This window comes from Volvox carteri (genome assembly GCF_000143455.1).
Source record: "Volvox carteri f. nagariensis unplaced genomic scaffold VOLCAscaffold_39, whole genome shotgun sequence".
In the NCBI taxonomy this organism is placed as follows: domain Eukaryota; kingdom Viridiplantae; phylum Chlorophyta; class Chlorophyceae; order Chlamydomonadales; family Volvocaceae; genus Volvox; species Volvox carteri.
The window spans coordinates 98,133-113,988 of NW_003307582.1; the positions used below are offsets into that span (position 1 = coordinate 98,133).

Consider the following 15,856-nt stretch of genomic DNA (forward strand, 5'->3'; position numbering starts at 1 on the left):
ACACACACACACACACACACACACACACACACACACACACACACACACACACACACACACACACACACACACACACACACACACACACACACACACACAGAGAGAGAGAGAGAGATTACCATGGCGGAAAGGCGCCAGCAAGCTAGATTACGCCGTCTGGTGAGCTAAATTACAGGAGGTAGATTACATTACCAGACCCAACCCTCAGACTACACTGCAGTTCCAACCTTTCAGACTATAGCAACCTTGAGTAGGCCAGAAATAGTTCACGGCAAAGTTCAACACTTCTATTAGATTACGATGAGGCTGAACGGTCTCGTTGCAGCTCCTATACCCACATGTATGTTTTTGCATGCACGGCTGGGTGCCATGCGGTAGCTCTCAATCCGGTCTGTTAAGGGGCTTTAAGGCCGGCTCATTCACGTCATCCACAGCCTGCTTACGAGCTGCTTGTGGTGCAACATGTACGACTGTCTTCACTGCCTGCCACTAGTGCCCACTAAAAATGGGAGGCCGCCGGAAGGCGGGTTGGGTTCTGTCCAGGGAGTCGTTACTTATGTCGTCGTGGGGTGTTGCTCCAGCTGCCACTGCGAAGTTATTGCTCAGTCCTGCCGTGTTGCGTTACAGTAGCTAAGCCGCCAACCGCAAGCACAACTCATTAGCAAAACAACTCGTTGCGAAACCCCCTCCCAACACCAACCCATTGTGAAAGTTGCACTAGTGGCCGATAGTAATGACAATTACCTTTGTTGCACCGTTAACGAATCTACCACCTCAAGCGCCCCGACAAGAGCCACGCGGGCGACCCACCCGAGGCCAGCAGGGACAAAACCAGGGACCGCTGCATTGTGGCAACCCCCGGGGTTGCCCTGGGTGGGTGGGGGTTACGACGGGGCACAGACAATTGACGAGAGAACGCACATATACGGGTTCTCCAAACTTAAACCAATGATAAAGGACAATTAGTGAGATACCGACCCGTGGGTGAGTGGGGGGAAACTAGAGGACACTGTCCCAGCAGTGGAACACACCTCTTGGTAATAGTCAAACCAACGGCAGTTAAAGAACCAATGCGCCTGTGGGACCCAAGTAGGAGCTCGGCGTCCCCCTGCCGTACTGTGGTCCGGCACATGCATGCATGCGCCCTACTTCCACGCACCACGGCAGTTCCTTCGCAATAACTTGCCTATCTCTACACTCATACTTCGTTTCGAGAAGTCGAAGCTTGTCGCCCTTGTTCCAAGTCGGGCTTCCTTCGATGCCAGGAATGTCAGTTTTCGTAAGAAGTCTTCATTACAAAAAGGAAATACCTGGAAGCAATGAAAGCAGTCTTCGTGATAGGGTAGGGCCGGGTGTGGGTGCACTACCCGCCCATGGCGATATCCCACCGCTTAATGAACAAACAGGAACTCGCAAAGCACGCAAGTTCGATGAAGTCGCTGCACAGGCGCTTGTGGAGCTGGTAATCTTAAAGCATCTTACGTACTGAGCACACATAAGAGTGTCCCTGATATTCGCTGTGCATTGTCTGAGATAGGTTACGTCCACAAGAAGGTTTTCACCAGGCCATGCGAGGCACGGGAATCGGCTAAGCTGGCATATCGCCAGCTTGTGTGTGTGTGAGTGTATATGTGTGTGGTTGCACCAGTAGGCTTTAGACTCACATAGAGTAGAGCCAGTGGGCCAGCTGGTCCTGCACTGCAGCAGACCAGACATCAGCAGAACGACAATTAGGCAAAATCGGCTCTGTAACGCCAAATTTTAAGCCATTATAAAATGGTTGTAAGACACCACCGAAGCCAGAAATATTAGGCCCGCACTGGCGCCGCATCGAAGCCATTCCAGTCTTTCTGCGCACGCTGGGTTGGCTTTCAAAGCCAACCAAGTTGCTGGATTTGGCATGCAGTGAAAGGTCAGGCCGGTTGGGCAGGCCTTTGGTGAAGCCGCTTGTAGTATAGTGTCATGGGGTGGGCCGAAGTTCACCACCGAGGGTATTTATGGCTGAGCTCGGTCCGCGGGGGATACTCAGTGGGCTTGTGCGCTGATCCTGCAGGCATGAAATTACAGTAGGTGCTGCTCGCATGTGACAGCCACGGGCTGTTGCACGGCAACAGTCAGGTTCAGCCATTAGTGACCTGTGGGTGTGTGACCCATGGGTCAGTCCGGGACCGCTCGTGAAGGCACTCTGCTGGAGCCCATCAACAATGGGCATGTGTGATGGTGGGGTTGGTATTGTGAGGCTTTTGACACGGCCGAATGAACTGTTAGTGGCGGCATGTCCGTGCATGAGATGCAGAGCTACATGCGGCTGCAGGATGGGACCTGGCCAGGACTGCATGATGCCGTGCCTTAAGGAACACTTCACCTCCACAGATCGAGGACCCCCAGCTCCAGCTCCCCTTACTCATCCTCCACCATTAGGCCCATTCCCACCTCCCCTACCACACCACGGCTAGGTAGGTAGTTTTCCGCTATTACCATGACTACATCATCACGAAGACTTCTTCGCAACCGCCGCCTTGTTAGTTATACCTCCTTTACTTCTGGCGCATCAGTCTTTCCTTGGCATCACCACCACTCGCTCGTGGCTCGTCTTCCCCCATCCCACCCCACTGCAGTTGTTCTCTCCACGCCCGCCTCGCGGGCAGCGGCCTCATAGATGTAGAAGAAATCTCCCTCCTTTGACTTGCGCTTCTCCAAGTGCTCGTTAAGTGATTTGACGAAGCTGCGTTAGTTGCGTAGACAAGGTCTCCGATCTGCACTTTCAGGCATTCCTCCTCGCTGACCTGCTCCTGTGCTGCGAGCTGCTTCACGTCGGCGACTGGCACCTTCTTCGTCACCCGGTTGTCCAAACAAACCACACCACGTTTGCGACTTGGGAGCTCGTTAGCTGGAAGTCTCTCAGACGCCTCCCACTCTCCACTGTGATTCATCGGTCCACCTGACGAAATGGTCGGAACCGTTAATTCAAAAGTCTTTACAGGCTGCACAATGCTATGATCTGGGTAGCTGCCTGGCTTTTCCAAATAGTTTATGAATAATCTCCACGTGAAAGTTTTACGATAACAATTGCGCCAGGCAACCAATGATCCAAAGAGCTGGCGAGGAAGAAACGCGGTCCCTTACGTGGTGCAGCACCTCTCACAATTCAAGAGTCCGTCATAATCTTATCCAAACGCATGATACATGGAGTACTTCAAAGTGGCATACTCAGGAACACTGTCCGACCCAAGATAACTTATACCAAGAGGGCCTGCATTGCAAATCTGCGTGAGTCCAATCCTGCGTAGAATACAATGCTAGCCTATATGGAGGTCTACGTGTCTTCGTAAGGCGGTTGTGTTTTTACAACCGAGTACAACCCTAAGGAATGCTGCAAGGGCCCTACGCCGACACAGCAACATGCGCTTCATAAGTTCGCGCTCTGAGTTTGGGTACACCAGACGTCAGCGAGTAACCATGCAGTCACAACCACTGGCCCGGATAGGGCTAGGGCAGGTGAGGACAGCATAATGTGATTGTGAGGAGCTGTTGCCATCCCTGCAATTAGGTTGAAACAAAAACCTACTGCAATGAATACTATGGGGTTGTGCTAACTCGTGACGCTATTTCCGGCGCAGGTCCGCCTCGGCCTGCTTGGCCGCGAGCGGAGCAATGTCCTCTGCTACTCCTCAATTGCCGGAATCGAGAAGGTACGCGTTCAACGGATCCTAGTGTCGGGAAGTAATTTGCGTGCTGTTGCTGACACAGCTAATGACGCTCAGGTGCCGATGAGCAAGTTCGAGCCGACGGAGTATGTAAACGACCGCTACAAGGCGATTGAGGACCGCCTTAAGGTTGGCTATCATGACGGGTTTCGGAGTTGTGTTTGACGCCCTCACGTGGGGTCTCAGTGTCTCCGTGACATCCGTTTCGCAGGTGGTTCGCAAGCGGCTGAACCAGCCTCTGACTCTGGCAGAGAAGGTACGCACTGTAACAGGTCAATATGATGGGCCGTCATTCAAATGTTTCTGACGTCTCTTCGCTGCTGTCGCAGATCGTGTATGGTCATCTCGATGACCCGGAAACAGCGGACATGAAGCGCGGCGTGTCTTACTTGAAGCTTCGACCTGGTGCGACTCCTCTATGTTGTGCATGCACAATAATGGTTTTACCTTGCGGCTCAAGGTTCAAATTTCAGCTGTCCTGTTTCCCCCTCCCCTAAGCCCTCCGCTCCCTTCCCGTGCCACGCCCTCCTCCCCTGCAGATCGTGTGGCCATGCAGGACGCCACCGCCCAGATGGCCATGCTGCAGTTTATCTCGTCTGGTCTGCCAAAGACCATGGTGCCTTCTACTATCCATTGCGATCACCTGATTGAGGGGACGACGTCACCGCAGCCAGACAGGTGTGCTTGTGGCAACGCCCGAGGCCGGCCGGGCGATGGCATGAAGGCCTGATCTCTGCCCATTTTTTTTTCGGGTCAACGATCCTGCTGGGTGCCCATCTTGCGACATGACGCCCGTTACCCCTTTGCGATAAATTGGTTGGGCATATAACGGCCTTGCGTACCGACCGCTGTACCTTATATCCTCGCTTGATATTGAACCTCAACTGCAAAGGTTGAGAAGACAATTAAAGCTTTGCGACTGCTCCTTGCAGGGAGGGCAAGTTTGGTGGCGACGCTGACTTGAAGCATGCCGTGACGACTAACAAGGAAGTCTACGACTTCTTGGCCACTGCGGGCTCCAAGTATGGCGTTGGCTTCTGGCGACCGGGCTCCGGTATTATTCACCAAGTAGGGCTGTCGGGGAGGGCTGGATCCAGGACTGGATCGCCTGGGTCAGCAACCTTGGGGGTGACATGCAGTCCTAGAAGTTGGCCCAGTCCTGGATTTGCGATTCGAAGCGACCAACATGGCGGTCAAACAGTAGCCCAACTGATGGCGTCTAGGGCATTGCCAACTTTAGGCATTTTGCTTTGCTCTTGTGAATGCGTGACCCTATGTCTAAAGCCGTGCGGTTTATGTATGTCAAGATGGGGGCCACAATAAACTAACTTGGCCGCCTGGCACGTGGCATGATTGGGACCCACGCACTTGAACATGAGATCCTCGCGGGGGTGAGAACAAACATTGGCGGGTGAAGCAGACACCAGAGACAGACGGATAGTCCAGGAGAAGTTTTAAATGCTAAGGAAATTTCTCGGGGTGGCCACTGCGCTAGTTGACGAACTGCAGCCACAGCTAACTAGTCTCAACATGGGTACTTTAGGCTGACAGAGCCTCTTGGTTGGCCGCAAGGTACCGGTGATTTGCCTGCTGCATCACCTTGGCAGATTCCGCGCACTAGCTGCTTACCCGGTTAGGTGGTTCAACCAGTGCGTTGACTGGGCATTGGTCGTGAAGAATACTTTATCACACGAGCAGCAAGGCAAATGCGTCATCCATGTAGAACTAATGCGTTGTTCATAATCATCACGTAATGGCTACAGCCGGAATCGGACTGTGTGTAGTAGGTCCTTAATGGCATCGGCTCAGCTCATTGCATGCATCGATCCTGGGTGTGTCTGTGGATGAGTTGGGTCTAGCTATGTTTGCGCTGGGAATTGCCAGAAGTCTGTTTTGTCGTTTCCATAGTTTCGTCACACAGCAACGCACAATCTGGACAAGTCTCATCAGCTCATGGTGATAACCCATCCTACCCAACTGTGGTTGGGTACCTGGCTTACACGTAGATCGTGCTGGAGAACTACGCCATTCCGGGCTTGATGATGATTGGCACGGACTCGCACACCCCCAATGCGGGCGGTCTAGGCACGTGCGCGGTGGGTGTGGGTGGTGCGGATGCGGTGGATGTGATGGCCGGATTGCCCTGGGAGCTCAAGGCGCCGAAGGTGATTGGCGTCAAGCTCACGGGCAAGATGTCGCGCTGGACGTCCCCCAAGGATGTTATCCTCAAGGTAAGCATCGCCTTTCTACCTGTAACTGTCTAAAGAAATTCTTCCTATCTTCCTATCAGTGAGAAGACAAGTGAATTTGCTTTACATTCCGCTTTGTGTGCGAGCACTGTTCAGGCGCAGCGGGGTTTTGAGTCGTGTGGTATCTCCCGGGACTTGCAACGCGCCCTGTTCTCATGGATAAACCCTACGTAACTATGTCTTACTTACGGTCCTGCAGGTAGCGGGTATCCTCACTGTCAAGGGAGGCACGGGCGCCATTGTGGAATACTTCGGACCCGGCGTCGACCACATGAGCTGCACCGGCATGGCTACCGTTTGCAACATGGGCGCTGAGATTGGCGCTACGACGTCGATCTTCCCGTACAACAAGCGCATGCACGATTACCTTGTGGCGACGGGCCGCGCGGGTGCTGCTTCCCTGTCGGACGCTTTCAAGTGGGTCCTTCGCTGTGGAATTTGTTAGACGTTAGACGGGGCCCGTGGCGCGGAGGAGTAGGAAGCGTGGGTCATGCGCCGATAGGCGTTCGTCATTTTGTGGTTTCGAAGCTCATGCTCATGTTTTCCTCTTGGGTTCCCTATTCTCTCGGGCCCCCTTCAGGGAGAACCTTCGTGCGGATGAGGGCGCTTCTTACGACCAGCTGATTGAGATTAACCTGTCAGAGCTGGAGCCCCACATCAACGGCCCTTTCACACCCGACTTGGCACACCCGCTGTCCAAGTTCGCTGAGGAGCTGCGGAAGAACAACTGGCCTTCGGAGCTCAAGGCCGGTCTCATTGGCAGCTGCACCAACTCGTCGTATGAGGACATGGCGCGCGCTGCTTCCGTGGCCAAGCAGGCGCTTGCAGCCGGTAAGCCAGGACCCTTGAAATGTCCACCATGCGCCGCACTTTTCCAAAACCTCTCACCATGTGGCCAGTGGTGATGTATGTCGTTCATGTCCCTCCTCTTGAACGCGCTCGTTCGTCGATTTCTTTTTCTCTGCTTTGTACGGTGCCGTACCAGGATTTTTGAGTATCCGCATTCCCGTGTGCTCAATGCGTCCTTCCGCTGCAAATTCGGATGTAGGCATCAAGGCTAAGGTTCCGTTCACTATCTCGCCTGGCAGCGAGCAGATTCGCGCCACCATTGCGCGCGACGGCATTATGGACGTCTTCGACAAGATTGGTGGAACGGTACTGTCGAACAGCTGTGGTCCCTGTATCGGCCAGTGGAAGCGCACGGATGTGCCCAAGGGCGAGGCTAACTCGATCATTACCTCCTTCAACCGGTGAGGAAGCTTGTCGCTTGCGTACGTATCCCCATAGACACGCGTAGCAGGACACGACAAGCCACGGCCGCGGCCGCAGCGCCCCAAGGATGAAAGGAAGACCCTGTTGCGCTAAAGCATGGAGTCCGCAACTGTGCCCACATGTTGATGCTTGCTTCCTTTCTAAATGTCGGCTGCCTTGATTTCCGCCTTGAAGGAACTTCGCGGCTCGTAACGACGGCAACCCCGCTACGCACGCTTTCGTAGCCTCTCCGGAGCTGGTGACGGCGTATGCTATTGCAGGCGACCTGACTTTCAATCCGGAGAAGGATACGTTAGTTGGTGCGGGTAGGTTCTTTGTGCGTTGGCGGAGTCGGCTGGGTCCGTTGCAACTTGATCAGCTCAGACTTGCCTCCACCATTGAGACCCCACGGGAGATAGCTAATCCTTGTGTTTGCTGGAATAATTGGTCCACAATGTCCGGTTCTGCGGCCCAACGGTGCTAAGTGATGAGCGTGCTTCATAACGCCACTGAGTTCTCTTCACATTTTCTGTTGGTAATGTTTTCAGATGGCAAGGAGATTAAGCTGGAGGCGCCGTTTGGCGACGAGCTGCCGGCTCGTGGCTTTGATGCGGGTGCGAATGTGTACCAGGCCCCCCCGGCCGCCCTGGAGGAGCGCGGCAAGTTGACGGTGAAGGTTGACCCTTCTTCGCAACGTCTGCAACTGCTGTCGCCATTCAAGCCCTGGAACGGAGATGATATTAAGGACGCCGTCGTCCTGATTAAGGTGCGGAGGGTTGGGTGGGTGGTTATGTAGGGGAGATTTGGAGCCGCCGTGGTCGGGGCCATTGTATCGTTGAGCTCGGTGCTTAGTTTTTATTGTGATTCCAGTGCAGATAGTATTGTGATTCCAGTGCTGTAGACCGTTTGAGTGCCGTTTGAACTTGTTTGTTCTACCTAAATGGCGAACATATAGGTCAAGGGCAAGTGTACAACGGATCACATCTCCATGGCCGGACCATGGCTCAAGTACCGTGGCCACCTGGACAACATTTCCAACAACCTGCTCATCGGTGCCATTAACATCGCAAACGGGAAGCCGAACGCTGTCAAAAACGTGGTGACGGGCGAGGAGGGTCCCGTTCCAGCGACTGCACGGTGCGTTGGGTTGCAGACTGGTGCCGTGTTTCCCACCGCCGCGTGCGCCTGCTTGTGCTGAGCTACCGGTGATTGAAGAACTGTTGAAGAACTGTCGTAGACATAACTGCTTCTTACTGCCTCGGAACTGCAGGGATTACAAGGCTCGCGGTCTTTCCTGGGTCGTCGTGGGTGACGAGAACTACGGCGAGGGCAGCAGTCGTGAGCACGCCGCGCTGGAGCCACGCCACCTGGGGGGCGTTGCCATCATTGTCAAGTCCTTTGCCCGCATCCATGAGACGAACCTGAAGAAGCAGGGTGAGTGCTGTGCGCTACCTAGTTGGGCACATTGGGGGTCGTTACAGTCGGAGAGGGGCGCGAGGAGAGGAGGACAACGCATGGAAGCGTGTTATGTAGTCGGCGGGTATCTACCGGTGCTGCAGTTTGGTTCATGGCGGCTGTTTTGGTTCTCCCGTTCCTAAACTTCTTCATATTACTCCTCCCCGAAACCGCTGCGCAGGTATGCTGCCCCTCACGTTTGCCAACCCAGCTGACTATGAGAAGATCGACCCAACCGACCACATCTCTATTGAGGGCCTGAAGACGTTCACGCCCGGTGTGCCGCTGACGTTGGTTGGCAAGAAGGCAGACGGTTCCACATACAGCTTCCCGGTCAACCACACCTTCAACGAAAACCAGATTAACTGGTTCAAGCACGGCTCGGCTCTCAATGCTATGGCCGCAGCATTCAAGGCAGGCAAGATGTAAATTGGACGACTGGCATCGGGGATTGTCTTGCTGATTTTGGATGCGGAAATCGCTCCGCGGCTTATGCTTTGGCCCTTGATTGTGCTGTATGTGTGATTAGCCTGTCAAAGACCCTTGACAGCAAGGAAAATGGCCGCAGCATAATAAAGGGCATCCGAAATCAGCAAGCAAGTTCTATTGTCCTTTTGCGCGGTATGGCGGCAGCATGAACCAGTCTATTGGCAACGTCTAGGATTCGCGGGAAATTATGTCTGCAGTTGCATTTATGGCGCGTAGTTTCCCCGTGTTTTGGGCCTTCGCCTGCAGGCGTTCTGCATGATCTGTACATGTGGTTGTAGTTTACGCTGTCCTTGTTACTGTTTTGTAGGGGTTCTGCTGCTTTTGCCCTTAGGGCGACAACTGTACGCATTGAAGTTTAGAAGCCTGTGGACCAGTGTGGTGCTAGGAACATGCTTTCATGTGTAGGGAGGTGCAATTGACGCTGTGCGTCCATTAAACTGCATGGACTTTTAACTAGACGGAAACGATATTGCGTTCGACGTGTTCGAGGCGCGTCGTAATAATGGTACATTGATGTGTGTTTGCTAAATACCCCTGATGCGTTTCATAAGGGCGGAAGGTGGATGATGTGTTTGGTGATGGTGTGTGTGTGTAAAAGCCTCTTGAGCCATATGCGCTATATTCCTTTGTTATGCACCTATTCATTCTCATCTGTGCACACCCGTGCACACGTACTAAGCTGCATCTTTGGCAGGGAAGGCTGTGCTGTCAATTGTCTCTCCTCTTTATAAGAGAAACCTAACGAAGGCAAGTTCCGCAAGCAGAAAACGTTAAGCAGCGACTGCTGCTAACAGAATTTGCCCGCTGTCCTATGCGAACGTCCGACCTAAAGTCAACGCGTAACCTACTCGCGCAAAGTATACGTGGCCAAGGCTGACGGTTCGGTTGTCGCTGGTACAGGATGTATGGGCATGTAATGCCCAAATACCATGACCACCAAACTCCCTCGGCTGACCGAGTCCACATTCCCTTATGTTCTGGAGCAGGCCATACAGGGCTACCAACGCGGAATGTATCTGGCACAGTTTGGGATTCGATGTTGTGATAATGGACGAGACAATAGCGCTGTAGGTGGCTGTTATGCGCATGGTAGTCATGAGGAGAAATAGAACTAACATTACGGACCAGTGAGGTAGACAAGACGTACAACCAGTCCCTCACCCGCTAGTGTGCAAATTGCCTTCCCTGTCATCCCTTCCTAACCGCCTTCAGTTGAGACGAGCATGCCTGCTATCTTGCATTGATAGAGGCCCAGCTCCTGACCGCTCCAGAGCGTTCCATATCCATATCCCCCTGACTCCCCCGCAGTGCAGCGCATCCCCAACGCCCTCATGAAAGATGGCACATTACAGCCTTTGGCAAAATTTGGAATTAATATAGTTCTTCTTCCATTTTTGAGTTCACGGTACGGCCCGCCTTCCACCACGTAAAAAGCCCATCCACGCTAACATGTGTGCGCATGTATCAACGACTGCGAGGCTCCAGACCATTCCCCTACGCGCCCTTCGCAAGGTGCAGGTAGCACACCCCGACGCCAAGAACATTGCCCCTCAGTAAGCTGCGAGGGTAAAGACTGCCGCAGGTACCTCATGTCCATATCCCATACAGCTGTGCTCAATCCTGGTTAGCCTTTTCTAAAGCCCGAGCTGTGTTAAATGAGCCCATAGCTGCCCTTTTCACGTCATGCGCAAAACAAGGTGATTAACCAGCCTCCTCGGCCGTACCCTCCCAGCCTTCATTACCGGTAATCACAGCCGACGCTCAAACGCTCAACCCTCAGCTAGATTGCAACAATCCTCCAACAAGCCATCCCAGGCTCCCTACTGAGATGGCCTGCGCCAACCAGCGTCTGGGAGTCTCAAGCGGCCCGCAACCTTAACCGCCGCTGCGGCCGGGTGTTCACCCGCTAGCAATCCAGTAAGACAAAGAAATCGTCTTGGGTCTCACGCAGTTTTTTCATTGCTGACCAAAGACGGCCTGGTCTCCCAGCTCCTGGCCCTTGAGCCCCTCCTTGACAGCTCGTCTGCGCGGAGGATCGGGGCCGGCATATCGGGTTTCAATGGTGGGATCCGGGGGAGTCGAGTCGCATTGCTTAAAGGTCTAGTGCAAGGTCGGTTTGGGTACGCCTCGAATTCAGATGGATACAGACGCGGTATTAAATTGCGCTAAATTGACCCCGGGACACATGGTAGCTGGTCTAGCCATCTTGGGAATTGAAGCCAATCAAGGAAAATTATTTATGGCATAGAGAAGATAAAAAAAGGAACAATGAAAACCCGACCGGGTACCTAATGACGACGTCCGCCTTTACTCACGAGAAAAACTCCTCCAGCGTCTCCTTGCCGTACCCAGGGGTAGCCTCCTCCAAATACACCCCGCGCTGCTCGTCCCAGACGAGCATCGACTCCGTTGCATAATACTTGCCGATGCGAGCAAACTCAGCCGTGTCCTACAGGAAGACGGCGGAGCAGCAAAAGGTCCGGCGGGGTTACCCTGAAGGCTAATAACGAGAAGGCACTCCAGGATAGGATACAAGGACTCCAGTGCCGACGCGTGTAGCACCCACACCTACACAGCACGCATACCTCCAGAGATGGGAACAGCCGCGCCAGAGCATCAAAGATGGAGATCATGCCGTCCATGAGCGCCACTGGCACTGGGAAGTACTTGGGTGGCAGGCCGGTGATCTGGAACAGCAGGTCGGCCTGCTGCTTGGCGGTGTAGGCGCGACTCGGGCCGCCGATTGGCAGGACCTGCGAGGAGGCGTCCCGGGGCAGGGGTAAGGGTTCCGAGGGACGGATGCAAGCACCGGGGTAAGGCGCGGGCCTGAAATCCCCCTTTGGCAACGCACTGAAGAGGGCCATGGTTATGCCTCGACGTTGCCACCCATTCTCGTCGAAGCCAGGCCACGTTAGGCCGGGTCAAATAGGTAAGGCCACGCCACGTCGACTGCCTGCAGTCGGTAGTCTGTCCTGGTCTTCGCCTGGTTCTCCGTTTTCCCGCTGAAAACCATCTGACCGTGCTCTAATTGTAGATTCTTGATTCCTACCTTGTTAACCTTGTCCTCCTCCGTCACGCAATCTGCAATGAAGGACGCCAGGTCAGCCTCGCTGATGGGTTTGCACGCCGCCAGGTTGCCATCGCCAAACATGACGTACGGATTGCCCTTCTTCACAATGTCAATCTGCAGGACGGGCGCGTGCGCGAAGGGATGTTTTGATGGAGGAGGAGCTGCGTTTCGCGCGCGGCAAATGATCGGAAATAACACGGCGCTCACAGACCCGCAGGTCCCTCTGCTTGGTCAACCTCGTGCAGCAGCTTCCTGGGCGCATACCTGACCGGCGATACTCTTGAAAAACGCGGTCGGCCGCACAATCGAATAGGTGATGTCGCCGGCGGCCTGCGGGAGGTTGCAAAAGACAGTGCACGCACTTACGCTATGTGGGGTGTTCATGCACAAACGGTAGGAGGAGGTGGCGGATGTGTGAGCAAGAGCACGCTGCTTCGTCTCAACGCGGGATCTTCGCGTTCCTGAGCCCGGGGGACGAAATTTGCTATGTGTAGCTTCCAGAATGCAATGCAGGCTGTAACGTGATCAATGCAAGGAAAAGAAAAGCAGGATTGCTCCTGCTCGTTTTGTGCTCCGCTTCAAGCCCCACCTAGCATATACAACAGCTGCCGCTTTCCATACCTGCAGATCCGCCTCGAACTTGAGCTTGGCACGCTGGAACTCCAGTAGTGGTCTCTGGACGCAAATCGCGGACAGCAGCACAAAGTGTTTCGAGCCCGACTCCCTCGCCACATCGAGCGTGTTCTTGGTGGCCGTGTAGTCGATCAACCAGGAGTCCTTCTTGCCCCCTGAGGAAAGGAAGAGGGGCCTCGTGAGCTAAACAATGGAGCCCAAGGAAACAGCCAACAGGGCCGGAGCAACCGGGACATGGTGAGGCAGCTCATGGGGATGCCAACCCATTCAGGCGGCAGCAAGCTGCGCTCCAAAGAAGGAAAATATCCTTCTTGGTTTCCATATGCTATACCACCACCGTGTCATGTGTCCATCCTCCTGTTGCTGCTTACTGCCGACGTTACTATTCCTGATGATGAAGCAACCAAGTTGCGTGCGTTCAGCCGACATGTAAGCGCTGCGCCTCTGCCATACTGCGAGGGAGCCCTCTGCTTCCCACCCAGGCGCCGATCCAACTCGACCGTCCCCCGCTTTGGGTCGATTACGCCCAAGTTGCGTTTCCAAGTGCACAATGCCATGGGGCCGAAACTAATGTAGTTCACAAGCCATGTCGTCCTACGCGTCCAGCCCAGAATGCGCGGCATGTTCGTCCAGGCACCAGGCACCCAGGCCATGGAGGAAATCCAGATGCAACCACAGGACGATCCCAGGCGCACAAAGAAATTCGTTGGCCCACTTCCCTGTCCTAGCCACACGTCCACACATCTACACCCCCCCCACACACACGAACACAGTTAACCCCGGGCCGCGGCCTTCTCCACAACTCACGCAAATCTGCCTGCAACTTGACAAAGAAAACCACCCGAGTTGGCGTCGCTATCGACCGGGGTCAAACCATCCAGAAAATTGACGTTTTGTCCTCCGCTATAGCGCACACATGATTGTATAATCTGCTCCGGAGCTGCGTTTCGACCTAAGCCATGTTCCCGCGCACCAGGCGCACCAGGTCGCACCAGCAGGGCCCCCACTGTGCAACCCACCCACCGGTACGGCTCGCCAAGCAGCTGACCACCACATCCACCGGTTCCCTGAACGCCACCTTCCGCAACGAGTCGTGATCCAGCACAGAGCCGAACCGCACTTCAGCCCCTGGAAATTCCTGAAGGACCAGAAGGACGGTGGATGCGAGTATAGCAAAAGGGCGGAGGGCGCATTCGTCGAGGGCGTGAGACTGAATGCCACCATGACAAAGCAAAAACAGTCACCGTAGCGAGGTGTGGTGGCTGACAGGTAGCCCCTGGCGATGGAACAGGCGTGCATGTGCCGAATGCCAAGATGCGCTTTGCATTCCAACTGATTAGATGGCTGGTTGCCAGGGGGATGGGGGATGGACTGCTTTCGTGGATGGTAGGTAGAAATATCACCACACGGCAGCTGTGTTGGATAAAGTGCCATTTGGGTCACAAATGAATTCTGTCCATGGTCACTTTGGGTTACCAGCACAACTTGTCCATAGTCGCTGGCGTGGGCCAGTTCATAGTCACTAGCTTGTGGCGGGTCGAGGAGACATCCGGCATTCAGCGCCAGGTTCTACCCGGGAGTCGAAGGACTCTTAGGAAGGGATGTTGAGCCCCAGGGCAGATCTGGGTCCCAGGGCAACGCGACATGTGGCTCCTCCGTCCATGCGGCATGGAGCCTACTTCCCTGTTGCCGCTGCGATACAAGGTGCTGGGTAAAATACCTAGGGCGGAATCTGCTCTCCACTGCTGCTGCCTCCTGGCTGCGCTCCACACCTTGAGTGGCCGCTGCTGCTGCGGGCTACCGCTGCTGCTGCTGCTACTGTCCCAATTGCCGCTGCTCGAGCGACCCTCCTAAACCGCCCCATCTCCCTTCTTTCCCTGTCCCACATCCCCGTTCCAGATAAAGGCAGCGGCACCTTCATGGTATCTTCCTTGTTCATCTTGCCCTTAATACCAGCCTGCTCGCGTGCAAAGGCCACGACATTGTAGCCACGCTTCACAAGCTCCTTCACCACGAACTTGCCGATGTAACCTGTGGGGCCCACCACTAACACGCGCACGTCCTTGGGGTCGCGCTTGCGGAAGTCCTCCGCTGGCGCAGTGCTTGCGGCAACGCGGCAAGGCACACGGCCATTGCTACGAAATCCCCATGCAGATGCTGCCGATGCCGCCTTGTAGGTGAGCAAATGGACGAAAGGAACAGCAGCAGATTCGCCAAGCAAAGGCACAAGCGCACTCTCAGGCAAGAGTTCAGTAAACCTGCATGTCTGCAAGCTATTTAGCTATGATAACTAAAACCTTGCATCGTTTCATACTTATTTTGGCAATCGACTGCGGTTCACATGACTAGCGATGAAGCGGTACATTTACGCTAGCCTACCTTAATGTTGATGCCGCTAAAAGGTGCCGCGCTGCAGGAACGAAGGCTACCCTTACTGATGGGCACATGCGGCACGGCTTTTTGGCACCGGCCGGTGGCCTTGCCGGCCGTCTGTGCAGTGCTCGCTTTATAGTTCAGCATCGCTTATATAAAGAGCACAAACAGAGGCTAATAGCTGTGGCAAAGGCACTTGATTTTGGAAAGCTGTCCCCATTTCATCGCAAAACGGTACGGCAATCTGGTTTATGTATGCCTTGGTTTGAGTTCATGTAGCGCTCATAGCATGCGGCATAATTTAACTGATTCTGTTGGATTAAGTCTTAAACATTAAGGATCTAATGATCTCTAGATTATCGTGCTTTTGTCCTTCTCTCTATATGCGTCCGTCTTTAATGGAATGGTGGCGTCGCCCACTGTTCTTAGCAGCCTAACGTGCTTCGAGTGCGTCGTCACACGGCAGGGCTACCGTGGCACCCTCGAATGCGTTGAAACCTCTGCTTCTGGCTTTCAGGCCCATTCTGCAGGTTCGATCTGGTAGCCTCACCACGACTTCAGTTCGTACATACATCCCAAAGGGAAGCAAAGCTGTCAACCATAGGGAGGACACATCTTGAGGAAGGGGG

The 15,856-nt window shown here is 54.3% G+C and overlaps 2 protein-coding genes across 2 annotated transcripts; one reads left to right on the forward strand and one right to left on the reverse strand.

Moving 5' to 3' along the window:
- Positions 1-3,449: 3,449 nt before the first annotated feature.
- ach1 (mitochondrial aconitate hydratase) lies at positions 3,450-9,794 on the forward strand. The gene is made up of 16 exons (XM_002953830.1): positions 3,450-3,498; positions 3,621-3,692; positions 3,765-3,836; positions 3,919-3,963; positions 4,037-4,112; positions 4,247-4,385; positions 4,640-4,775; positions 5,714-5,938; positions 6,156-6,373; positions 6,537-6,787; positions 7,005-7,206; positions 7,403-7,533; positions 7,756-7,973; positions 8,163-8,344; positions 8,478-8,641; positions 8,844-9,794. The coding sequence occupies exons 1-16, from the start codon at positions 3,460-3,462 to the stop codon at positions 9,089-9,091; spliced, it is 2,418 nt and encodes an 805-aa protein (XP_002953876.1). The 5' UTR covers positions 3,450-3,459; the 3' UTR covers positions 9,092-9,794.
- Positions 9,795-10,484: 690 nt separating this feature from the next.
- VOLCADRAFT_76013 (uncharacterized protein) lies at positions 10,485-15,408 on the reverse strand. The gene is made up of 9 exons (XM_002953913.1): positions 15,234-15,408; positions 14,770-15,024; positions 13,878-13,992; positions 12,843-13,009; positions 12,486-12,551; positions 12,201-12,335; positions 11,737-11,904; positions 11,467-11,600; positions 10,485-11,174 (listed from the first exon to the last, which is right to left on the reverse strand). Exons 1-9 carry the CDS (start codon positions 15,372-15,374, stop codon positions 11,108-11,110), a joined length of 1,248 nt encoding a protein of 415 aa, XP_002953959.1. The 5' UTR covers positions 15,375-15,408; the 3' UTR covers positions 10,485-11,107.
- Positions 15,409-15,856: the final 448 nt, after the last annotated feature.

Excerpts from the sequence above, each read along its gene's own strand:
- VOLCADRAFT_76013 (XM_002953913.1), bottom strand. The coding sequence starts at position 15,374 with ATGCTGAACTATAAAGCGAGCACTGCACAGACGGCCGGCAAGGCCACC. Across the intron at positions 13,010-13,877 it reads CTGCTTGGCGAGCCGTACCG|GGGGCAAGAAGGACTCCTGG; the intron begins GTGGGTGGGTTG and ends TCCTTTCCTCAG. Across the intron at positions 11,601-11,736 it reads GGCTGTTCCCATCTCTGGAG|GACACGGCTGAGTTTGCTCG; the intron begins GTATGCGTGCTG and ends GTCTTCCTGTAG.
- ach1 (XM_002953830.1), top strand. The coding sequence starts at position 3,460 with ATGCAGTCACAACCACTGGCCCGGATAGGGCTAGGGCAG. Across the intron at positions 4,776-5,713 it reads GCTCCGGTATTATTCACCAA|ATCGTGCTGGAGAACTACGC; the intron begins GTAGGGCTGTCG and ends GCTTACACGTAG. Across the intron at positions 8,345-8,477 it reads CCCGTTCCAGCGACTGCACG|GGATTACAAGGCTCGCGGTC; the intron begins GTGCGTTGGGTT and ends TCGGAACTGCAG.